At 33.8% G+C, this 27,199-nt stretch overlaps 1 protein-coding gene across 5 annotated transcripts in view; it reads left to right on the top strand.

Annotated features, from left to right (window-relative positions):
- The window catches only part of LOC123315201 (fasciclin-1), a 92,100-nt gene extending 65,239 nt beyond the window's left edge, over nt 1-26,861 (top strand). Inside the window, exons 2-15 of one of the 5 annotated variants that reach the window (XM_044900804.1) lie at nt 8,864-9,008; nt 9,712-9,899; nt 10,476-10,609; nt 12,642-12,738; nt 13,535-13,712; nt 14,282-14,442; nt 17,122-17,130; nt 18,226-18,480; nt 19,212-19,232; nt 20,735-20,955; nt 21,315-21,477; nt 22,453-22,639; nt 22,701-22,736; nt 25,338-26,861. In XM_044900804.1, the coding sequence (XP_044756739.1) occupies nt 8,864-9,008; nt 9,712-9,899; nt 10,476-10,609; nt 12,642-12,738; nt 13,535-13,712; nt 14,282-14,442; nt 17,122-17,130; nt 18,226-18,480; nt 19,212-19,232; nt 20,735-20,955; nt 21,315-21,477; nt 22,453-22,639; nt 22,701-22,736; nt 25,338-25,525 (1,983 nt within the window). In that variant the 3' untranslated portion in view covers nt 25,526-26,861. Of the gene's footprint in view, nt 1-8,863; nt 9,009-9,711; nt 9,900-10,475; nt 10,610-12,641; nt 12,739-13,534; nt 13,713-14,281; nt 14,443-15,128; nt 15,207-17,121; nt 17,131-18,225; nt 18,481-19,211; nt 19,233-20,734; nt 20,956-21,314; nt 21,478-22,452; nt 22,640-22,700; nt 22,737-25,337 lie in introns of all 5 variants that reach the window. The other 4 variants (XM_044900801.1, XM_044900805.1, XM_044900802.1 and 1 more) reach the window with 4 other exon arrangements.
- The last annotated feature ends 338 nt before the right edge of the window (nt 26,862-27,199 follow it).

Below are 27,199 nucleotides of genomic sequence, written 5' to 3'. Positions count from 1 at the left end.
CAAGAAGGAATTGAAAAAAAATTACCCCATGGTCCCCATGCCAGTAGCATAGAGGCCAAGAAAAATGTTTTCCATCTCCGGATGAAAGTCCAACATCGTCAAAGTAATGTCGAAGTTAACACTTGCCAAACTTAGACAATTATTCAGCTGTCCTACATCATTTGCTTAAAGAATATATTGAAAAAATAGATAATCACTACAGGGAAGAAGAAAAAGGAAATCATTACAATAAAAGTACCAGGAACTTCTGAGCGCACTCATATTCAACCAGACAGTCGCCCATCTATACTCCATTCATATTTATTTTAGCAGTCGGTTGGCCATGAAATAATTTTCTCAAGTTTTTGTAACTAGAACGGAGTAAGGTTGGCACTCATGAAATGTCGTTAATGTCATAACGCCGTTGCCATAACTAATATCAATTTTTATTACGAAAATGCCGAAAGTGATTGAAAAAAGAGACAGGAAGTGCTATTTAGAATTCAGGTCCGCTCATTCAAATAGTTATACCCTGATATTCTAAAATCCACAATACGTCAGACGGTAGCGAACATATTCAATGCAAGAGAATTTATATAATGTTTCATCTGATTCTAAAACGACTTATATTTTAGCTGAATATTTCCACAATTAGAAAGATTGTTAATGAAGAGGATGACTAAGAATTTCCTTCTATTGGGAGACCCAAAAAAGTGGTTGCATTTGAGAATTTTATGTTTAGGTGAATTAATGCGAAAAGTTACTACAGGATTTTCGATTAATGTCATCGTAGAAAAAGTTCCCGAAAATTGATTTTTTTATTTTTCATTTGCTTTGTCCTATACATAGTGAATGTCTCAAGGGATCAATAAATATGTATATAATTATTATTATTATATCAATGTATTAAGATGAACAGCCACAAATACGCGCCAGTTGTCCTGTTAATTGTTTATTCATATGAAATGTTTGTTCAAAGATGAAGTTCATCTTGACTTGAAACTTTAATTCCTTTTACTTACATTGATGCAAGATGATTTTTGTTGAAGAATTGAACATTCTGTAATTATCTGTTAATTCCTTCAAGAGATACCCATTCCCAACCACTGCATCATATGAGTTTCATCTTCGGGTTAATATTTTTGAAATCTACAACTGATGTAACGTATTCAAACTTCAGTCAAAGAAGATAACGAACATTAACTCTCCTCAAGCTAGAACATATTATGATATTATACTGATCTCTTGTATTTTCCATGCAAATAACTGGATTTGGTATGCCTTCAATCAGTTTGTAATAAACATCAATTACGTTCGCCACATATTTTCCGAGGAGATTCGACATTGTGATAAAATACATAATAACAGAAACTTTTACGTAGAACGGGCAACATAGCGTGATTTAAAACCCAAAAATGCTTTGACAAGCGTCATAACCCCACATTTTCGTACTATACAGAGTGAAATGTGTCAAATATCCATGGCCAACCGAGTGCTAAAATAAAAGTGACTGGAGTATAGGTACTACACTGGCGTGAAAGCGTACCTATATCTTTCGCATTTCTCTAATATCTTTTCTATTTTTTTTCTACGTTGAACATCGATAAATTAAATATTCTTCATTTGCTTCCCTTCCCAATGATAAGCCTACTCAGTTGAATACTCAAGTATATGTATAGATAAACGTCCTCATATCCATAGCATATCCATATTCAAATCCAAATATTTCACAGTTATCCTGGAATATCAAACGTCATACGATTTTCCAGCAGGCGAGTTTTCTGCTTCCTTTTTCTTCTTAAAAAGATGCCCGTGCCACGTATTTCTGAAGCGAACTAGAAATTCAATATTCATTCACTTGCTTTGCTTACTGGGATAGAAGTTCGTGCTGCACTGAAGCATGAAAATTCGACAGTTTATTTTCCTCTCTCTACGGCAAAGGAAATGTGTAGATGCGTGCAGTTGGGCTCATATTTATATGTTTTTTTTTTCGGTATGTGACTGAAATTGAATTATTTCTTGGAGCGATGTTTGAGGCTGAAAATGTGTGGTTTTTTTTGCTCTAAACATTATTCATTCATCAAGCTGGATAAAGATCAGATCAGAAATTTTTATTGAAATTTTTTGGTGGCCTAAATCACTAAAACTTCTTCCCTTTTTGTGGATTAATTGATAATTAGGCTGAAAATTTATGCATATCTAATGTGACGTGTGAAATATGTATATTTTATTAATGCACAAACTTTGTACTAGATTGATTGATTATTATAAATGCCCACTCTAACTTTTTTATGCCACCATATGGAAATAAAGTTTCGTACAAAACTTTTATGACTTAAAACGACTTCTAGATAAAATCTTTTTTATGTTTACTTGGTTTTCAAAAAAATATAAAACTTTTAATAAAAATTAGATTAATTATAGAGGCACACTACCTATATCAACAATAAAAGCATTCATTCAAGGACGCCCAAGGAGGAGGACACCGATAACACGCATTCAGCATGTTATACGGATCCCTATGGAAGGAGTCTGGGCACAATAAAGTAAAAGCGAAAGATTATAAAGTTACCTCTATAATCTTTGGTAAAAGCATGAGACTGATAAACTTAGAAGCGCTCGAGATTTATGTATAGGTTCAATTCTAGTTAAATCGACGTAGATAGCTATCCTGTATTGAGTATCTTCTTGCAATTTTGGAAATTCCTGCGTCCTTCCTCAATTCAATCTTTCACCTACTGTGTAGTTTATACTGTCCTATCTGCCTACACAGGGTGAGTCTTTGACTCGTACAAATATTGTAACAGTAAATTCTTGAGGCCAAAAGAAACACTTTTTTCCTTTACCATTTTTTCCGAATTGGCTCGGTTTAAAAGATACAGCCTGTTGAAAAATCATAAAAATGTTATTTTTAGTTCTATTTCACAAACGGTTTTATCGAATGAAATTAATTTCGGAATATAGTTTTTCATTTATTTGATTAATCTTTTTCGAACACAAGATATCACCCACGTCTTCCCGTTTTTTCATTATGACCATTGCGTACCATAAAAATACCAAAAATTCAAGGAACCCACCTCTTGGAATTAAGTTGGACGCTATCTAATGAATATTTGGACGTTTTGTAAAATAAAAGGATTCTTCGTATTTTCTCGTATTAGGCGCCGTTTTCGAGTAATTTGATGTTCAAAAATCAAAAAGTATCTGAAATTTGTAAAATTTGGTACTTCGGCTGAATACAACTCTGTTTGAATAATCCACAGATGTGTAGTGTCACAGGTTTAGCTAGTTATTCTGAAGGTAATTTTGTTTTTCCAAGGGTGGCACAGCTCATTATGAAAACTTTAATGAAAAATAGCTATATCTTTATATCAGGGCCGAATCAAAAAAATGGTATGGGAAAAAATGTTTCTCTCGACCTTGAAACCTGGTGAGGCTACAGTGTTAGCGAAACAATGGTTGAAAAATTATTCGAATACTTTATGGAAGTTGTAATTTTAATTTTATCTGATTCAAATAAAATGAACTTCCATCAAGTATAGACCGACTCAATCAAATAAGAATTTGATTTTTTAGGTACTATTCATAAGTCCACCCTGACATGTTTCTTTAAAGGTGAAAAAATCATATGCCCAATAATATTTTGAATCACTTCCGTTTGTGTGTTAGAAAGGAAAATTATTATGCGTAATGGACAAACATTTGGTGTCGACTGACATCACTCTTCTCCACTGAAAGAGCAATGAACACGCATATTCTCTCAATGTATAAATTCCAAAATCTCATTTTCCATCCTCGAACTAATTTTGCCCCCAGGACACCGAAACAAACAAGGGAAAACGCCATAAATTGCGTTCTTTCTATATGGTCAATACGACCTCCTTCTGCTCCACAAATAGAACTTCCGATTCATCATAAACTCCCTGAATTATCTATGACTTCGCTTTCCTGGCGGCAAAATGGAGTGAATCCGAAATTAATGATGTTAGGGGTGGCGGAAGATATATCTGCAAGGGTCCGCAGAACGCAGTACAACATAATTATAGAAATGAACTGAAATTCGTTGTTGCTCACTTGGAAAGCGTGTCAGATATTTGCTGGGTCAATTAGTGATAGTTTGAGCCGGTGAGTGTTCTAATGAAGGGTGAAACTTCACCCTAAACAACATGTATAAACTAACAAATTTCGCTGAACAGATTATCCCATTTACATTTTTGTACACATTTTACATGCTTGAAATATTTGAACGAGATTTGGTAAAAATGGATACCTAATGAAGATGACAATTCCACAATTGAATACTTTGTCTTCAGCACATACAGTGGCGTGCGTACTGTGACAGAATGATATTGACTTTCATATTTTTGATAAGAAAAAAAAGTACACCAATGTTTTTTCCATAATTATTCCACAATTTTCATTCAGTTAAGAACAAGAACAGTTTCTAAATTTTACTCTAGGATGCACCACTTTCAGTGAAAAATTATCCTATACCCGAATAAAGCAATCGAAGATTGAATTTTATTATATTAAAAGGATTTTCAAATTACAAGAATTGCAAGTCCAGTCTTCACATCAACTCTTTCGAAAACATCAGAGTTGTCTCTTATCTGTACCTTGGAAATGAATCATTTCCAGACAAAGACTTACAGGACCTTCCTGACTACAAATAACTCAGGATTCATATCCTGTATTTGTTTGCAATATTTATGAAACACCTTGTATATTGGTGCGAAAAATTGCTGAGGGGGTCAATCTTCATGTTCCAAAAACGCATATTGTAAATATCCGATGGAGACTGTGATTTTGTAATGCCCTTCTTCGAAAGTTACTAAATCTAAATAATGAATCAAACCAACGTCAAATTAATTCACTTTCCACCCACCGTTCCTCATTTGTGGCGAGAACGCCCGATTGTAGATAAATGAACCCCTCAGACTGATACTGGTATGAGCGAGACGAGACTTGATTACAAATGAAAATTTCTCCTGTACACGCTAATCAACTAACAAATTCTGTGTTTTAAGCGACTCTAAGGGTGGTTCTTGGAGTTCGCAGGGTAGTCTGGCGCCTGGATTCATTTGAATTGCCCGCATAAATGAGGGAAAGTTTCCCCCTTCCGTTCATGCTTTATCAGCACATCTACCCCCATATGAGCAACTGAACTTTGTAAAGCATGTGACCGGGCTTGAGACAAGAGGTACATAAATTCGCCTGACATTCTTCTTCTTTTGTATAATGTACAACTACGATAACAAGCCAAGGGTGATTTCTACTCTATCTACAAGGAATACCCAAATTCAAAAAATTACCAGAATCGATTGTGTCGTTCGAAAGTTATCACAAAAAACTGGGGTACCACTTGGAGGCACATATATTATCTTTGCAATTCGGCGTCATAGGAAAAACATTGAACCATTCCTGACCCGTCTTAATATAGAAACTTTATTCACACCTGAGAAATAGTCACGTAGTGTCAGGACACCCTGTATATCGTTCAAATACTATTTGGCCACACAATTCACATACAACACGCTGGGTTCATAAAAGGTGGTGAAGAAGAGAAATGCTTCATCGTATCCACTTGACTTTTCCCTGAATGGCTTGCGCGGGCACTTGAAACTTGTTTGAATTATGTTTTTTGTTGGCACAGTAGGAGTAAGCCCTCGGGTTAGCCTCTCAAACTCTCCGTATGCGAACTTGGCACAGCCCACTACTTTTTCATAGTTAAAATTAGTTAAAAAAAAAATAGCAATTTGAAGAAAAATAAATTAATCATACTCCCTTGCTGCCAACAATGCAACAATGCGAATTCGATACATTCGATTTCACCAGACTGTTAAATAGGGACAATGCACTGAATTTGTGTCTTCCATTCAGAACCATGAAAGCCATTTCAGGATAGGTTAGGTTCAGTTGGAAGCCGACCAAAATATTCATAAATTTCTTGTTCGTCCAATCTGACATTTAATATTCTCATTCCAAGGGGAACTGCAACGAATTATTGTGAGATATAAGACATTCACAGCTTTTCATAGGGTTTTCTGTCTTCATATTAAATACTGACGAATACCAACCCTGCACTTGGAAGTCTTTCTGCAATGACAATGACGTGTAGGGATGAAACCCAACTGCGAAATTAATTCAATTAAAGGATTAATTACTCAAGGACAGAAGATACGGCTTAGAGCCGCCCGGTTGAAAAATTATGAATTTAAAAGCTGCATTAATTGCTTCCTGACGATGTTATGAATTTTTAATTGAATTCCTTTGTTGTGCGACAAGTTGATTGCCTCGGTGAAAATGTATTTATCAGTCAAATGATGATTTGATCTGTGGACAATTACCGGATTGTCCCTCACCCCCATTTTACATATCAAAAGCAGCTCGCCTCGTTATATGAAAAATAATCATAAAACACAAAATCACAAGGTGATGTTCAGGGTGATTCTCATTTTGCCCCCTCCTCCTAACCCAACCGCTGGTTGTCCTGAAAGACATTCCACTCAAGTTATATCTGTTAATGGTAGCAACTCTTTTTTTGCGTGAAGATATCATCCCCAAATAGGTAAGGACAGATAATAGTAGAGTGATGGTGAGATGAACATTTTGAGCACAGCAATTCTTTTTTTAGCAACCGCAAATTGGGTCATATGACCCAATTTGGGAGACATATGTCTCCCTAACCCATTGGGAAGTTGAACAGGGGGCGAGAGAGACTTGACCATAAGTTTGTTTATCAGGAAAAACATTGAAAGAAAACTATTTCCAATGACCCACGATATTCTATGTCAAGGTTTTCATCATCAGATATATCAGCATATGAAATACATATGTTCTATTTCAGAGTCACTCTCACTTATTTCTGAGATGTTTTTCACTTTTTTGAAACTTTGTATATTTTTTTATATTTATTTCTATTAGATATTCAATTTTCTTTTTTCAAAGCAAACTATTATCAGTGCGGGAAGTTTGGACCACTGATTATATCTCCCGACCATAGCATGGGTCAAGTCTCCCGCACTCTCTTTTAGTCTATTCAACAGATGTTTTCCTGAAAATTTTACAACTATTATTAAAAAGGCTCATCGTTGAAATTTGAAAAATTAGGTTCTTCGGCTGAATACAACTCTATTTAAAAGATCGACAGATGTGTAGTGTCACAGATGTATCTAGTTATTCTATTAGTGTTCTGTGGTTATTCTGAAGGTAATATTGTTTTTCCAGGGGGTGGCACAACTCATTATGAAAGCATAAAATGGCTATATATTTTTATCATGTCCGAATTAAGAAAAATGGTATATGAAAAAAGGGTTTCTTTTGGTCTCAACAATCTACTGTTGAAATATTTGTACTAGTCAGAGACTCACATAGTAGGTATAGGTATCAAGCTTACGAAAAATATATGCTATGCTGATGAAACGCGAATAACTAGGACCAGCCTGTATGTATCCTTCTGTCTTAGCATTTCACATTGGGAGTGTGGTCAACCGGAACTATCTCCTTAGAAACAACGGTCTCTAATTGGGATCACTATGTAAATCATCGTTTTAATTAACTGACGGTTTAATTCGTAACCATCTTCGCAAATGAAAGGAGATTAGAAGTCTTCATTGCAGCTGCTTCAATTGGAACATGTTTTTATCGTCGTCCTGTCCAGCTAGCACGTTCTTATTCACACAATTAACGCGATAATGAAAAAACAGAGTGATGCACGTACTTGAATAATTTTGCAAAGAAACGATTCATATCATTGTAATTTTATGGAAAAATACAGTAAATTTTCAATCGCACCTCTGTATCCTTATAGTAGAAAAATCCTCACGCTTTCCAATGTATGAGAAAAATTTTCGACATCAAATAACAACTGCCTATTATTATAAAGAGCAGAAATCACTCCATAGTTGAACTGAAAAAATAATTTCACACCAAGGAAAATGCTATTGGTAAAAACAGAAATTTCAATAATTTCTAAAAATTTTAACTGCTTAAAAGCAGATTAACAGATCATTTCGGAAATATTACAATTTTCCCAAGAAATAATTATAGGAAACTCACCTGCATTAATTTAAATCGCCCATTCTTTCCCAATAATCAAAAATGATGGATAATCCATTACTGGGACCTTTTATTCTCTTTTAGGTTGTATAATATCAATCCACTCAATATCATTAAAAGTAGGTTGGTATAATGCTGCAATAAAGAATAATAAAATGCATTCGAACCATTTAATACCTATCAATATTATATGTTGATGTCATACGAATCATTCAGAAAAGGTATATTTTAATAGCCTACAGAAGGAATATTCATTGAACTAAGTCATAAAATTGCCTACGATGAAGAAACCCCTTCGTTATAATTTCAAATTAATCAGTTGCTTAGAAAAATTAAAACAAATTTTGTTTCCTCGAACTGAAAATATTTTAGGTCACACTCCTTTACCCATAGTCAACACAATGAAATTGAACAGAATTTCTGAGGTGCAAGACGCTTGACAATTTGACAAATTATGCATTCGACTCGTCTTGGGATTGGTACTTCTGGCACCATACCTACTACTGACATCGAATTCATTTATTTTCGTCGAGGTGTGAGATGTGTTGGTTTGACGAAGTCAAATGAAACCGGAACCATAGTCACAAATGTCAGAATATAATCCTTCGCGACAAAATGGTATTTCTGTTGACACTTCGAGTGGTGGTGGTTTGCTGATTCGATTGAGATCGTAATATTTGTTGATTTCATATTGGCGGGTGTGTGTCTGAATTATTTTTTATTCACCGACATCCATTTATAAATATGTATTGCTATTGATTTTCTATCGCGATTTGTATAATAATAAACCTGAAAGAATATCCCTAATAATTACTTTTTGTTTCAGTTTTATTCATTACTGCAGAGGAGTCCACTTGCGAAGGTTGCCTTGAAGTATAAGCAAGTAACCATCTTCGCACCTATAAATTCAGCATTCCAGACTTATACTACAGAAATAGATGATCCAAATGAAATCATACCATATCATATAGGTGAGTAGTGCTATCTCAGTTTTATTTGCTCTATTACGTACCTCATACCGCGAAGTGGTAATCGATGTTTTATAAATGTACACTCAATTATTCCACCGTTATAAAAAAAGAAATCGAAAATACAGTGACTTGAAGATGTTGGTACTATTTGATAAGAGTGTAGGGGTAAAATTGTTCTTGACTCATTGCCTTTTTGACTTGACTGTATCTGATTTCCACCATCCCTGCTATGGATTTTGTAAATGATGTTGATTCTACTATTTGCAGTTTTGCAGACTTTGTTTCTGGATTTCTGCTTTTTGAGTTGTTCAAATACCTACTCTTCAATATCGCGAAACTAACAAAAAACACAACAAGGTAGATGGCTTGTAGGCCATCTGCCATCTGCCCATGATATTAGTCCCTCTCTTAGGTATTAGTTCTTAGAGACTCTGCATAAACTCACCATTAGACGCGTACTTGAAATTTCATGGTATTTTATAAAGGGGATTTAGTGAAACGATTCATTTTGATGAGCTCTTCAGAAAAACCTCACCTACGAAAAGCACTGAAGCAAAGTAAAAGGATCTATTCTACCTTTGCCACTCTCATCTTCCACTATCATTGAAGTCAGTGATATTCTTCATTAAAAAAACTTCTGAAACCAAAATTTTTGTTTCTTTCTTCGATTTGAATTTTGTTTTCAATTCAAACTTTTTTGCAGCAAACGTACCTAAGAAGACTGGTCAACTAGGAACGTCATACACGTCCCTCTTCTCTGAATTGACTGGCAGTCCAATTTTATGGGTCACGCACACCACTGGGACTTATCATGATGACATATACATCAACAATGCCAAAATGCTGATCAGCCAGTCTAATATACAGGTCAACCAAAATTCGAATGAACAAGTAAGTACTGTATACCTGTTCCCTTCATATTCTCGTACTCTTCTATGTTATTTTATATTATTTCATGGCACACTTTATATACAAATAAAACGAAATAAATATTTATTGCAAAGAATAAGAATTGAAAAAGTTCAACATAAACTCGGGAAATATGCCACTGAAGAGTTGATTTTGAATAAATCCGAAGATGATTTTTGGTGGGATAGAAAAACCAGCTCAAAGATGCTTTGCATTTTTCTGAATTGAGCAATGGTGCTTTCATTTGTGAACTAACACTAACACAATTTTCAAAGTGCAATGATTTTTCTCCTAAAGTAAGAGTTCCTCTCTAGCTTGTCAATTATTTGTATAGCTTTCTCGTGAAAATAAAGAAGTAATTTTTAGCTTCCATTAATCAGTAAATTGATATTAGCTGATTTCCTAAAATTTTCACGAGCTCGTTCTGACAAATTTCAACGTTTTGTTCCAAACTAAACTTTACAGTGCTCTGTTCTATTACCTCAAGAAGTTTTTCTACCCACCCCCCTAACATCAAGTTATTTCGCACTCACAACTTCATCCGTGCTTCAATTTCAGGTGATACATAAAATTGACGAGGTCCTGATTCCCACGAGATCCGTAAAAAACGCCGCCAATAAGGTTTTCAACCCTACTGCGTGGGAATTCTTGGAAAGTTATGAATCCCTCATCATGGGAGATCACAGAGTTAGGTAAGTATCCCTTTTTTTCACTCCCAGAATACTGCCCGGGGTAAACCCCTATACTATTCATAATAGCTTTCTGACAACATTGCTTGCAAGGGACCAGGGCCTACACCATTTTGTGAATGTCTTGGAAATTAGTCAGTCTTAAACAAATACTACGGTTAAATAATAGTCACAATCTCTTCCATAGCGATAAAGTCAATATTTTTCGAGATATTTCAAGTTAAACAGCTGCACAAGTATCTTAATTTAAAGGTGTAGGTACTTATTATACACTATATTTCATGAGTGGTGGTTGGCCATTGATTATTTAGTTATGAATGCAGGTCATCTAAGCCTTTTTTCGTACCCTAGTCAATTAGTTCATTAAATACTGGGTGCTTCATGAATTTCATCCTGAAATTTCAATGTCTATAACTTGAGAATGACTAGTACCTATTTTGTTCAAGAACCTAAACTCAATTGTCACTTCTCATGGCACATTTACTCCAAAACAGAAACAAACGAACGAATTCATCATGTTTATTTTTGAGAATATGGAGCTGTTTTCAAGTATTCAGATATGATTTTCCGTGTCTAATATTTGATAATTTCAAAAGAATTTACGGTCCAATTAGTACATTTTTCAATATTTTTTTCGACAGCGCGCTTCAACACTTGGTGTGTGTTGATGATTCAGAATGAAAAATAATTGAAAAGGGGACGAATAGTGAATTAATGTGGCTGATACTTGATGAAAATCCCTAATTGAAGTAAAAACAGAATTACATATATGATTTTCCAGTAAACTGCATTTTTTAACTACGGAACTTGTTTCGTTATTTAGTTTCAGTTTACCTTCACCCACCTGAAGATGCTATTGTTATAGCGAAACACGTGTCGTGGTTAAACAACTGATGTTGATAAAAATCATATAATTCTGTTCTTAGTTGGAAAGAGGGCATTTGAAATTCAAAACTCCAGTAGGTGCCACCAAAAATTTCACATGAATACTTGAAAACAGGACCGTAGTCTCAAAAAATGACAAGCCGTTTGTTTATCTTTGGAACAAGTGCGCGCCATTCGAAATGAAAATTGTTTTATCCCGAAAACAAAAGTATTTTCAACTTATTCAGAAAATATAGATTTTAATTTCTGAAAGATTAATCTCCATTATCTGAGTACTCTTCTGAAAGGGGTATTGGAAGTTATCGAACCCACAAAATTTCATCAAAATCGGTCCACTCATTCTCAATATATGGATATATGGATATCAAACATTTATATCTTCGTTGCTTATAATGCTATATATAACTATATATAACTATAGATCAATGTATCTATCATATTTCTAGCTTATTTTATGTGCACAGTTAATATTTCATATTTGTTATCCTAGTCCAAAAATGACGTGTGATTGCAATCCTGAGCAGCTAAAAATAACTGAACCTTTAATACTTCATTCATAAAACAATAAATAATTAATTTTATTCTGAAAGAAACTCCTTTCTCCATTCAGTTTTATCGAATTAGAATTATTCTTCAAGGTGAGGTGTCTCATTTTTTTGAATAAGTGGGGAACCGGACAACATCATATTTACTATCCTTATCCACGCAAAAATTTCGTTTTCAAATTTGCACGAGAAAAAGCAGATTCGTGGAAAGAGTAAATGTTATGAACGATGTTTTTTCACCAATAATTCATTCGAGTTGAACTTGAATCACAGGATAAAAATGTAACCATTATGTATCTTCAATACAAATTGTGGGTTTCAGAATGAATCATAAAGAATATCCAGAACAAAAGTTAACTAGGTGAATAAAACCGTTGCGTGAAGGCCCTTTTATATTTTCTCTTTGATGGTTCTCTGTCAATCGAAACGGAAATATTGAACTTCAAATGCTCAGAGGCTTTCTTCCCTTCCAATTAATCTTCTGTGTACGTTATGGAACTCTGCACTTTCCAATAAATACCTAAGAATTTTGAAAGTTTTCCAATTACTGAAGTCCTGAAGTCGTTGACACAGTAAAAGGTAAAGACATTCGTTGAATTTTTCAGGTCCTACCGACAGAGAGTTCAAGCAACGAACAAGGAAGATATTTTCAAAACCGAAGGCGGACATACATTTTTCATTCCAGTAGATGAAGGATTTAAGGTAAGAAAAGGCTAACTCACAGAGTGGGTCCGAAAAAAATGGGTCGACGCCAAACTGGAGAGCAAAAAACAAAATCATGATCCACGCAGGTTAGACGTTAGGTTCCTTGAAAATTGTTTTGGTATATAGAGCCTTTCACTACCTCAACCCCCCTCTATTGTAGATTTTAAAAGGTGTTGCACTGGGATCTTAAGACCTATTAGGCCCACCATCCGAGCGGTTTTCACCGCTATGTCGTCCAGTTAGGGTTCTAATGAACTACAGTATCTGGGCCTTAAGAGATTACCTCCTAGCTTCTGTAAGTTTCTTGTCAAAAGCTTTTTTTGGGTTAGCCAGTAATGTTGAAACATTCTGTCACCAGGTGATCTGCCCACAGAATCTGCACTCGTCAGTTTCTGTCAGACCCATTCTCATTATTTGCTTCCTAAGGTGACAACTTCTTGTAAGGAAACCTGTAAGGTATAACATATTCCTGCTCAGCATCTTAGTATCGGACCTTTCCAGAAACCTACTTCTTAGATCTTGCAGTGTTAAAGTTATGGAATGCTCCAGTCTAGGGAGATTCCTCCAGAGTAATTATTTTTCCTTCTCCTGAAATTCTTCCTTGTTGTCATTTATACCACAAAGGTTCCGGGCCAACAAAAGCAGTTTGTGCTTCTTTCCTGACCAGTATATTGACCTGAATTGATCTGATTATACTTAATTTAAAAGAGGCTTCCAAAAATCTGACACCCTGCATAATTTAAATAGCACATCATCAGAGCTTGTGTAATGAAATTATAAATGTTTTCCACAGGGAGGCCGAGCTGCAGCCATCGATGGAAAGGTTATAGATGGTCATGTTATTCCTAAACAGGTCTTGTTCACTGCACCTACGAAGAAAGGAGTTCCTTTCCAAACACTAGCGAACGGTGACAATAACCTCAGGGTTACCATTTCTTTCACTCAAGAAGAAAGAGACAAGAGAGTAATCCGTGAGTATAAATTATAAATGGTTTCCTAACGACAGCCATAAGATTTTGATTGCGAGCAAATATAGCTATTATGAGATATGAAGTCACATTATGGAATCCCCAGATTCACATAAAGCACATCGAGATGATTATTATTATTATAACCCAGTTTTTTGCATCTGCAGAAAACTTGTTATCAACATTAAAATTCAGAAGAACAGTATTAGGGTTTGGTGCCAATTTCCTGTGAAACTTTTGTCTAACATATATAAGTCTCTTTCTGATCGTTTCATTTTCTTTCGGTGACACGAATTGTGCGCCATCCTCTTGGATTGTTTGTCACATGCGAATAATTTTCTGATATCATCGGCGTATTTAAAACCGCAATAGGGCATTTCGGATCAGATGACTTAGACAGCACTGCTGGGGGCTCACAAGTGTTGGTGAGGTACATGTCATTGTATTTCGACATGGTTGACTTCACATAAAAATCTTGATAGTTTTGGATTCAAAAATAAACTCTGTATAGAAAAAATATTATTTGGCAGTATGTGCGTTTCCACAAAAAACAAACAGTCATGTACTTTCAGATTATGTTAAAAGTCATACAATACTTGGGGATGGCAAACACACACAAGGTATTGTCTTAGCTGAAATCGTCAAAGCCAATATTCCAGTTAAGAATGGAGTTGTTCATCTAATTCAAAGACCCTTGATGATAGTCGACAATTCTGTGAAAGAACTTTTGTTGGTAAGTAAAGTTTTCTCCCATTTTCACCACAACACTATACTTTCACTTCGAACACTACAAATCTATTAATTGTCCTGTCGAACTAGCACTACACAAGGTAACGTCTCCACCACTATCTCTTAAATGAATTCAATTGTATTGTATAACACAGAAAGATACTTACATCCAGGTAAAGCGATATACGAGATATACGAAAAAATTTTTTTTTTTTTGTCCGAAACAATTCAATTTATATAATTATAGTAGAGTGATCATAATTTGTTCACATTTGATATGTAGGTAGTATTTTAGCCAACACTTGAGTTTTCATACACAAAATTTTGAATGTATTTATTAATTTTTATTTATTCTAAATATAGTGGTATGATAATAATAATCTATAATCATATACTACTTGACATTCGAGATGTAAGAAACTCCATAAATATAGTTGAGGGACTTGGCTTGAAATATCCTTATACAGATCTGATATCGTTTTCTCTTTTTTCCTACAAAGGAGCCACAAAAAACGAGAGTAATTAATAATGAATCGTCCTGTAGTCGAAGGTGATACCTAATTAATGTGTTCGAAATTTTATTTTGATATTCAGCAATAATTTCAGCTGTTGAAATATCGAACTTCATAGTAGGTATACTTAGTCATTTAATAATCTCCAATGGGTTACTAACTTGCGAATTTTCATTAGGAACAAATGGACTATATTTGCAACGTTGGTATCAAAAAGGAAGAACAGTTATTATTTGAAGATATTCCACCTCCAAACGTACGTTTATTTATTGAAGTACGATGAAAGTAGAAAAATATTTCGTTTTCATAATATTTTTAGTTTGCTAAAGCTGAAGTTAATATAGTTTTTGTGGAGTGCTTCGATGTAGTTTGCTGTATATATCTACTTATGAAACTGTGTATAACTAACGAATTCAAATCATTCATGATCTTTAGTATTTAGTATAGTTAGAGAATTTCCAAAACTCTCCATGAACTAGAAGAAAAATATAATACTGAAGGCAAAAAATAGTATAAATAAAAGCTCACCGCTGAAAGTATCGTAGTATACTAAAAAATTTCATCCCTTTGGAATGAGAATATCTAAAATGAAAGATAATACATAAATTCTAATCTCCTCAATAGTTCATATCTCATCATTCATTATATTCAATTCATTATAATTCATATATTATAACTTTGAAACACTTCGATACTAATTATGCTCAGAATATTTGCATTTTGACCATCGATAGGAATATCTAAGCTTCAGAAATTCATCATTGCACCACTACACAAAGGTAATATTCGAATTAACCACCCAGATACCAACTTCAGTTTATGTGTTATAGACAACAAATTCAAATACAAAGTTCCCAAATTGATTCCCTTTCAAATCTTCGAACCATAGCTTATAACTTCTACTGACATACCTCACGAAAACTTGTAGAATGTTGTCTAATCAGGGATATAAGGGTGATATGAGAACTTTTTGTGAGTAATCGTCGAACATCTCCAGTATTCCCCTAACAAGAGATCAATGTTCCCCAAAACACAAACTGACCCCTAAAGAAGCCATAAATTGCAAGGTTCGGCATCGGCTTTGATATCCGACTACGTGCCCAACCTGAGTTAGAACAGTTCTTGGCGTTAATGAATTTCCCTTGTCTCTGAACGAACACACTCTTTCCTGCATTTTCGTGATATAAATTTATTACTACTCGGGTGCAAAATGGCGAATGCCTCGGGCATTTTCAATGTCTGAAACGTATAGTCCAATTCTTATCCAATGAGACGGCAGTTTAATGAAATCCTATTAAATATACTTCAGATTCCATTGCATACAAGCGATGTGTTAGATACTTGTACAGCAGAATAGGTGAAATGTGTTAAAATGAAACTGGATTTATTTAATTGCTGAAGTCTTTCACTACTGGGTATGGCATGAATATTCGAAACTTTAGGGCTCTTTTGTCACGTAGTATTCCACCTAACATTTCGCCCACAACTTCATTTGATATCTACAGAGGAATTTCGCTCTGAAATTTTATCTAACCTTCAATTCGCATCGGTTTTACATGCGTCATCGATAACTGGTAGCCAAGCGCTTGGTGCTTAGAAGTCTCTACTTTTTTGTTGAATTTGTTGATTGGAAAGGAATATTCCGAAGAGAATTATCATAACTATGTCTGGAAATATCCCGCTCTGGTTTTGAATTTGTACAAGCATGCAAAATCTTTTGAGTTTGAGTCAGTTCTTCTATATTTCTTTATTAAACCAACACGCAGTCTTCTACAGGTTGATCTAGATTCAAACATTGAACCATTCAGAACGGGTTTTTTCGTAAAAAAGGCATATTTCAAATGTAAAAAAGTTTTCTTCAATTCTTTCTTTTCAACTTCTTTTTTTCTGTTATTCCTCTTTAGAATGAAATACAATTTGTTTTATATTCCACTCCCTTCGAGACCTTACATTTTGCACATCTGTACATTTATGAAATCATTATTTTTCTTTTATGAAAGTAACATATTGAATCTGTGAGACAATAGGACGAATAACTTATCGGTATTGTTATCTGTGTATGTATATTATATAAAATTCCAATTGCTGAATATTGACAGAAATTTTATACACAAAATTTTTTATTCAATCCACATTTCTAATCTCGATTTTTTTTTAACTGGAAACTTAAGACATATAAGGTAATATTGAGTTGAAATGTAGTTTTGAACAGCATGGACTAGCACCTCTCAACCATGACACAACACTTCAAGTTTTTTTGAATTTTCTGGGGATCTCAATGTTTGTCCATAACACACCTACATAATTGTGTAATTGTATAGCACTGTGTTCCAGAATTCAGTTTGAAATGTGAAATATCGAAAAGAACTTCTTCGATTGTCTGTTTATTCTATTATGCATGGTATCAATACTGCACAAGTGATATTGATTTTTTGTCACAGGGGTGTAACTTACAAATATTTTTATCTCGAGAAATTGATATTTCATTAGTTGAGGTTTCATTAGTTATTGTACTTTGGCAATTGATAAAAATCGGGTAGAGTGAAGAAAATATGGCATGTTTTTTTGAAAATTGACACAGGTTATGTCCCCGTGTCCTACACGAAATCTTTTTTGGGCCCAGACATTGCAACCAAATTTTTGTGGAAGTTACATTGAGAATCTGTAACTTGAAATAAATTCAGTAAATCAAAAATATGGGTTGTATATCAAAAAGTACCTTTGTTCAAAGCAATATCGACGTGTCAGAGGATTTTTTCAAAGAACTCTCAGTTTCAGAATTAATGAATTTATCCATCGTTACTTTTCGAAATAACTATATAGTTTCTTATTCCTGAGGTCTCAAATAAGCAGTCTCAAATTATTTTAGATCTGATTGGAGTAGAATTTTTTTTAAAGAAACAAGATGTTAATATATGAGTACCTATCTAGTTATGTTTGAAAACAGTAAAAGTAAGTCCAAAACGCATTTAATTTTTGATGTTATGATGAAAATAGTAGCAAAAGGCAGCGGAAATCATAGCAGATGTATTCATACTTCATGGAATCGAGCAATTTGAAACGAAGAAAATTCACATGACTCCTATACTATTTTCCCCTTTTTAATAGCACCACATACTATGTATTGCTGTGTTGTATGTTTGAAATAATCGCTTAGTAGTGCATGTCCTTGTTAAATAAGTATTTCTGTTATGCTTGCTTTTTTTACATGGAATTTTCAATACATCCACCCTGTTCACTATTTCAAAATTTAAAATACTCTGTTCATTCAATAGGAACACCAATGGGGTCTTCTGAGTTCATTTGTGAACGCCATCAATGAGACAGCTTTTGGACAAGAATTCTTCGATAGACTGAACCATGACGGACAAATAACATTGTTCGCTCCTTGTAGTACAGCATGGATTAACGACTTGACTCTCAAGAAATTAATGAGGGATCCGGCCAGATTCAGGGAAATTCTTAACCTCCATTTGGTTGTGGATGATAAGATTTACGTTGATAAAATACTGAAGAATGCACAAGGCAGGGTAAGTCCAATATTTTTTTTATAATTGGCATCTCATCATTCACTATCACCTCATCAGAACTTGAACCACTGCTAATGATTTCTGAAGGAATTTTAAATTTTTTTTTCCCGGAATACCTTGAGAATTTTAAATAATGCAAATTTCACTCGAGGGTGGATCATCGATATTTTCAATCCTTTACAAGCTCTACAACCGAAATTGAAGATAAGTCGACAATATAATTCAAATGACCCAATCCAATTAAAAATTGAATTGATAAATCACAAAAAATGAACTGGAAATTATTTGAAACGCGAGTTTTGATTTTCGTTCTGGATTGCAGAGATATATTATCGAAATTAATTTATTACTAAAAGTTACAGTTTCAAAAACATTTACTATATTTTTGAAAGTGCATATTTTTTCATCACGTAAACATTTTTTCATTTTTTAGTCATGTATTAATCTAGCAGAGCATCATTATAATGAGCAAACAAACAATAGACCTCTCAGGATTTAGTGAGTTTTTGAATTCTCTTTGTCATGTTTGGATTTTTTTTACTGTTCCAAAAAATTCATTTTTATATCGTTAGGAATATCTTCAGTATTTAGCAGTAGAATAAAACAAATGGGTCTTATCCGAAGTTCATGCAGTAAACTTTACACGTATTTATTGAAACGCTCAGTATCACAACAATGGCTTCTTCCATATAACACTGATATTTCTTAATCTTCTTCTTAATTTCCATAAGCGTTCTCTGAGAAAGAGGTCGGTGAGTGTCAATGGTTCAAATGAAGCATTTCAATAGATAGTTGCATAACGAAGTATTTATTAGAAAGTTAAGCACAAATTTTACAAGTTCGAAATATTGATATGAAACTAGATAGTATTCTGGACAATATGGATTCTTTTTTAGGAGCAGTGAGTTGGAAAGGTATACAATTAACAGGTCACCATTGAGTTCACATGCAATAAAATGAAATACATATTTACCCTAGCTAGCATCTAATAAAGTGCTTGATTGAAGTTCATTTAAAATTATATCCACAATATCTATAATATATTGGTATAACATGTTTGATTTTGATCGGAAACATCAAAACAACCTATATATCCAGGTTGCAAACAGGCTGTTGTAAAAGAAAAATAGGGAAAAATTACGAGTGTTTAAAAAAATTCAGCCGAAAAAAAAATTTGCACTCATCATTTTTCAAAAAAATGGTCTGTTTAGAAAACGTTCGAGATCTTTTTGGCGCTTTTTATGGACCAATTATTTGAGAAATTGAAGAGAAAATGGTCGGTAAATTTAATTGAAAGAGTCAGTTGTTCATATTTTCGAAAAATTTACTGACGTTCATGAATAAATATATACTTACTCATTGGGGATGTTAGAACTGGATCCGATGAAGCGCCATCAACTGAGAAGTATTCAACTTTATAAAATAATATGTGAATGTGAATATTGATTAGGTAAATGGCCAAAAGCCTGAAGATCACTTCAACGATTCTCGGCTTTCTGTATTTTTTGAATTCTGCAGATGGCTAATGTGAACTTAATTGATGATTTCTGATTGACTGACCTATCCATTCCAAGTACATTTGATACTTCTGGACTCATTTGGGATCATTCACCAGATTTTACATATAAAATACATAATACTCTATCCGCAACTACCTCAACACATTTTCGTTTTCTAAAGGAGGTAGATTTTGCGTAAATTTTATCCAAGTTACTCAGCTTAGATGCTTGATGAACAGCCGGACTTCGATTAGTTTACATATATCACAAAAAAATTCATCTCTTCTCTGCCACCTCGACCAATGCGGTCTATTGTGGCACACAAGCAGGCTCATTTTGATGTAAATATTTAGGGGAGTGAAGCTACGTCACAGATGTACCTGGTAATATATATAGTTAATTTATCTTATTGAGCACTGAGCATGTTTAACGTTCTCCTGTAGAAATATGGTAAATGCTTTCGTTTGTTAGGACTTTAGACGCAAAGGGGTAATCTGTGATCTAAGCTCACTCAAACACACCAGAATTATTGACTCTGTTTTACAAATCCACTACACTGGAATAAACAACAAATTTCAAAATTAACCAAAATGAGTTCAGATTTATTTAACAAAAGTGTAAATCATTCATGGAGAGCCAGCATCTTTTTCTAGATTTGATGACCGTTTCCAGAGAATCTTTCCAAAGAACGCCTATTAGACTGCTTAGTTAACACTTGTGATAATCTCAGCGAATATTAGAATGATATTTTTCAGAGCTTCCAATCTCCGACACTCAACAAACAGCAAAATCTCTATTTCAACGTGAACACTGTGGGCAACAACAGAACCGTAACTGTAGAAGGAGGTGGTGTCAATGCTACTGTATTACAGGCTGATCTGGCAGCTACAAATGGTATCATCCACGTTATAGATAGGGTGCTTGGTATACCTTATTCGAATATATTGGACAAATTGGAGAAGGACCCACAGTTGAAGTGAGAAAATATTGAATTTCCATTTCAATTTATAGTACCTATACCTACATTTGAACAAACGATTATAAATTTCTTCGATAAAAAATATTCAAAAAAGTGTGAATAACTAGCGGCAAGAATAATATAGTCGAAAAGAACAATCATTCTGATACCCGCACTTGTGGTGCTTGATTTTTCTCAATGAAAAAAAATTCAACCTGAAACCTGAAGAATGCGTTGACTTCTCTTCACAAGCTAAGGAATATTTTTATCTTGGAGAAAATCCTATATTTTCCACACTCAGGATCGGGAACGTATTAGAGAGAATGAAATAATTTTTGTAACGTCTCGTCTCTATATGTCATATCTTCATTTTTCAGTATAACATACCAACTGGGACTGCGACGTGGATTCAACAATTACTTGAATGACACGAATAAGAGATATACTTTCTTTGTACCCAGAGATTTTGCATGGAAAGAAGCCAGTATTAAATTTCCATCCACCACGAAGGTTCTTCTGATGCCCGACTATGCTTATCATGTAAGTATACTTCCGCTTCACTAATGTAAATATGTATATTAAGTATCATTTAAATTGAATTTCTTCGAAAGTAAAACGGTGATATTCATTAGTTTCCTTATTCAGACTTCCTTTATGGATACAATTTGTTATTCTCAACACAAATTGAGATTTATTCTGAGTCTGCTAGCCTGTTGAGAAAAAAATCTACAAGGTGAATAGTTGGGAAAAAATTTAGAGGGTGATTCTTTGTCAAAAATAATATGGGTCTTTCATATTTTTTTTTAGCAGCCCCTGTTTCGACACAATATTTTTCGTGCTCTCATTACGAAAAGTAATGCTTTTTCCCAACAGGTTCACAAATAACTGTTTTATGGCGCTCCTAGGCTATTCATTTTATTGGCGGAAAGTGATTTTTCCCGCACAAGTGCATGAATAAGGGACGCTTTGGAAACTGCAATGGGTGAAGGAAAATGAGGAAACAAACGTTGTAGAAAAAAGATGTTCCCAACCCATGCGTAAAGTGTGTTACCTAAATGCTTGCCCGAACTTCCATTCGCGTGCGGGAAATTATCACTTTCCGCACTTCTAAGTTCTTTTTCTCCAAGAACGTTACACTTAGCTACACTTAACTACAAGAGACCTTATTTGTTGCAAACGGGCTTTAAAGATCAATTTTTAATGGTGCAACATGAACAAGGAAAAAGTTTTTTGCGGAACAAATTTTAGTGGTGGTTTCTCCACCCCTTGCAATAATAGGGAAACACCAGCAAAACTTTCTGCATCTCCTTCTCTGAAAAATCAGTTTTCAAGAAAAAAGTTAAAAATTGCTTTTCAAGTGCAGTTTTTAGGGAGATGCATCTCAAAGCATTGACTCCTGGAAAAAAAAATAGGAATATGAAAAATCAAAACTATTTTTCGACAAGGAATCGCCATTTGAATTCATATTACACAGGTTTAGGTAGTAAAACATTCCGATACCATTTTTTTTTTCAGTCAAACAATATTCTTGAACGTCATCTAGTTGCAACTGATGATGAAGTTTACACTATGGAACGTATCAAGCAATTGAGCGACAATAGCAGCCAACAGAACAAATTCAGAAAGGACATTGAACTGAGGACAATCAGAGGTGGATCCCTACGTTTGTACGTTGAAGAGAAGTACGTGGGCCAAGCCACTGGTGAGTATTATTCGCAGAAATAATTCTTTATTTAATTCTTTTTCTTTCATTTCTTTCGAAGAATTAGATTCTCGTAACGGTAAACCTGCAGATCCAAGTAAGTCGTCAATTTGGATCTATTGTATCCATGGACTTGCACATGAATTCACTGAAACTTCGATTCGTAAAATAGAATCTATATGTTTTTAATAACTAGTCTTGAAATATAGAATATTTGATAGTTTGATATTTGTTTGAAATTACACTCATTCCTATCAGATTACAAAAAATGTTCTTTTGTGAGTTCAAAGTCTTTCCAAATATCGATATTTCTTAACTTCTTGTTTGTTTCTGAGAAATATAGTTTATATATCCTGAACCTCAGAGCTGACTCAGAGATAACTTGAATATCATCCTCATCATACCATTAGAAAGCTGAACAATATATCATTCAAGGCTGAGATAAGTACACTGTATCGATTGAAAAAACAGAAACAAAAGCATCCATATAATCCTCGTCAAAAGACATGAGTGTCTAGTTTACATATTGCAGCTAGCACCTTGACATGAGAATGTCCGGTGGCCTAATTTTAACCTCGATGCAAAGAGGAACTTTGTCGTCACCCTATTCAGATCCAGAGATACAGATGCTTTTAACCTGTTTTTTCCCTTCTGCGGAATTCAACTATCTTCTATTGAAATTCTATTCTAAAGTCGAAGTTTTCATCTGAATGAAATGAGCACTCGCACAGCACAAAATAAGTCGTAGATCACTCTTCAAATTTATATTATTGTATTCACATTATTCACTAGGCTGCTTTTAAATGTAAGGACACCAATTTGATAGGTATATATTAAATAAAATTTATTTTATATTAGTGAAATTCCCAATATTATTATTTTCATCAATATATAACGTGCATTCGAAAAAATTCGTCGTCAAGTAAAGGAAAAACTCCTAAGAAGGTTTTTTAAGACTATCTTCTTCATTCGTCCAATATCTTGGAACATAAATACATGGAATGGAAAATATTGTTGTTGTTCAAAGACTGATGGTGTGAGATAGTTGTTTAGTGTCACCAATCAAAATTGAGAAAGTTGACTCGGTCATTGTTGTTACATATTTTACAATTTACAATTTTCAATGCGAAAGGATTGTAACATATAACGCCACGGTCTTTTGACCGTATGCACAGTTTAATTAGGTAAATGAGATTTATTCTTTAAACGTCTTTTTTCCATAGAGATTTTATGCTTAAACGTCCTTTATGAACGTTTAATGAAAAGGCGCATACGCATACAACAAATGCGTTGTTCATAATACTGCAAAGGCCATTCCATATATCTATGTTCCAAGTTCAATATAGCCTATAAGCCAATTGGATTCCAAGCATATGACATGATGATACCTCCTCCATTGAGGAGTCTTGTGTACTATATGCTCCAAAAGGGCTTAACTAACGTCAAAAATACAGGAGATAATTCCTCATCCGAAAACCTTGTGTGAAGATGAAGAAACATTGGTCGAATCAAATATACAACCCATTCTGAGATATGGGGTGATAATGGGTGTTTTTCACACTTTTTCGATGATAAAATTCAAAGGGCAGGTACTTCACTATTCTAAACAATAAGTAATAAGTCTATCTGCCTACCGTCTGTTTGAGTGTTGTTTTCGGGGTTTATCCCCCCACTTAAAAATTAACTGAAATAAAAATTTTAACGAAATATCTCAGACCATTATCCACGAAAGCGTTCCCAATTATGACACCCCATACCATAGAAGAAGTGCCTATTTTATCCCATATTTCTTCGCAACATATAAATGTTTTCGGGCAAAAAATCACCTCCTGCATTTTTTGCATCTTAAGTAAGCACCCTGTATATGCTCTATTCTTCAGATTTTCCCTATAAAAGCTTTGTAAACGGAATTTCAGAAACAACATTTTCATGTCACGCTCACGCTTTCTATTTGTCCATACGCTATTCGATAATTCGATATCATTGAGTATTAAAGGGGTTTAATACTCAATGATACGATGAAGTATAAGCACAAACTCTATTGGCAGTACATAATTCTACTGTAATTCCTCTAGGAGAATTTGCGAAGATGCATTCCTTATACGGAGTGTTTTTCACGTAAGCTAGTCCCTGCATGGATTTTAACTTATTCATTGAACAAAATTTGAAAGTGATTCATGAATTCGATAGTATTTTTCACCGAGATATGCTATCCGAAAAAGTATCAAGCACAGACTTAGATAGTTATTTCGGAAAAACTGTAAAAAAGAATCGTTGGGAAGATTCGACTGGGTTTACGAAACTTCAGCCCTTTACAGAAACAACCAAATTTTTCTTGAACAATATCCCTGAGAATTTGATAACCAGTCAAATTTGAAGAATTCAAATATTTTTGAAGGTTTTTCTGCAATACCTTTCCATGTCTATTTTCGATAGTTTTTCTGATACTTGAATAGCCTGTGAGAAAAACATAGGTACTATCATATTGATGTTTCACTTTTTCATTTTGTCTAACCAAAGATATACAATGTAAAATAAATTGCCTACTCTGAAATTACTATAATCAAAGATCATAAAATTATATTAATCTTGAGAGTATTTATTAAGAAGAGGTTATTGCCATAGCTTGTACTTTCGTGAACATTTCTTACAATTTCAAAAGATCATAGGATGTTAAGTTCTTCACTTTAATTCCCAGCCTTCACAATACATTGGAATGGTGAAAGAATTCCTGTCTATCGTCCAGATATTGAGTGCACCAATGGAATAATCCATATCATAGATATGCCACTTCTTCAAGAATCGGATGTTCATATCAGTGGAGCATCAATGTTATGGATAACTAGCCACCTTCTCCTGCTAACACTTACAACATGTTTGATATAAGGGAATTTTGATTTTGGTTCGAAAAGTATAGAAGGAGCTTATGATGGACAATATAAGAATGGTGTGAATTATGAAATTAACTATTAGTTCTATTTTGTGAGTTAATAGTCTTGTTTTGTATCATTAATTAGGTTATAAACTACATCGCCTTGTAAATATTGGAAATATGTTCTGTTCATGAATTTTATATATTATTTATGGACGACAAAAGAATATGAATACCAAGTATTCTGTATTCTGAACCATTTATTCCCTTATATTTTGCGATAAATATTTTCATAATTCAATTTTCCGTGAAAAATATTTCTTTTTAAGTGTAGATCTGACATTCCTACTCTACCTGATCTGATGCCTTTCGCAAATATCTATCATGAGTTGTGATTCGAAATGTATATTGAATAGCTTATTTTTGTTTAATTCAATTTGCTAAGTGAAAGATTATCTGCGAATTCTCAAAGAGAACTAGTAAAAGAGAGATCGTATATTATTATCGCAATTTCAGTTCGATTCATCGTGAATTTTGTGTTTATTTCAATACTACCTTATCAGAGCACTTTTGTAAAACTTATGCTTGCCTCTAACTCGACTGAATTCATACAATAATATTATCTTCATAAATTGGTTCGAAGAAAAGTCAAATATTTCCGAATACCCTCTAGTTGAAGGTTAAAATTGAAAGTAAAAAATGTCCTACTATCTTCAAGTTGACGACGATGTTTGATATCAATTTGCGCTTGATTGATGTGAAAAACCATTTAGTGTACTATAAATGAAATAACAACCAAGGTTTTTCGTTCGGAAAATTCCTAAAAAGATGATTCATTCACTCCGAAAAAAAAGAATATAAATTAAGAATATAATAGATATTCAATATAAATGTATAAGTAAGACTACCAAAGATAAATGTACCTACATAAATCGTTTATGTATTAGCTACTGGAGTTAGGAATACAATTGTAAGTTGACTTTCTAAATGTATAAGAGCTGATGTATCCAGTTAAGGTTACAAACCAATCGATGTTTGATGCTTTAAAAATTTACCAATGTGAGAAAGCGAGTATGTATCATGTTTCCGCACTGCCAGTGTATGTTTGAGAATGCGATTGAAGCAAGTTATTCTATTTTTGGGATTTATCATTCAAGAGCTGATGGCAGTCTACTGTAGGTAAATTCATGATAATGAATATTTATAAAGATTTTCTGATGCATATGTATAAATTTTGAATTCATATTTTATAATATTATTAATATATTTTGCACTCCATTGTTTTCTGTAGTGAGCTATTTGTATTTTTGATCCTGTTGTATATATTTTTTCAATAAAGCATTCAGTGCTCATCTAGTTTGAATTTCAGGGATACGTGAAAACCCAAATAATTATAAATTTCTTGAAAATTTTGTCGTTCCTTTTGCGTTTAATCTGCAAATAAGTATCTAAAGTGAACATATATTTTGAATTCAATACATTTTCTCGAACGATAGACAAGGCTACAACCGTATATATTTTCATCGAAAGACCACATTTCCTCATTTTACACAAAATTTTCTACATCAAATCAAATCTCTAGATTAGTCTAGATATACCTCCTTTCGAATTCAGGTAGGTACTATTATTGGAGTCAAGCCACATGTCAAATACAATTTAAAACCTGATTCATCAGTATCGCCTCTACG

This window comes from Coccinella septempunctata, chromosome 6 (assembly GCF_907165205.1).
Source record: "Coccinella septempunctata chromosome 6, icCocSept1.1, whole genome shotgun sequence".
In the NCBI taxonomy this organism is placed as follows: Eukaryota; Metazoa; Arthropoda; class Insecta; order Coleoptera; family Coccinellidae; genus Coccinella; species Coccinella septempunctata.
Note: the sequence above shows the minus strand (reverse complement) of the source record. Positions and strands in the feature narration are given on the sequence as shown.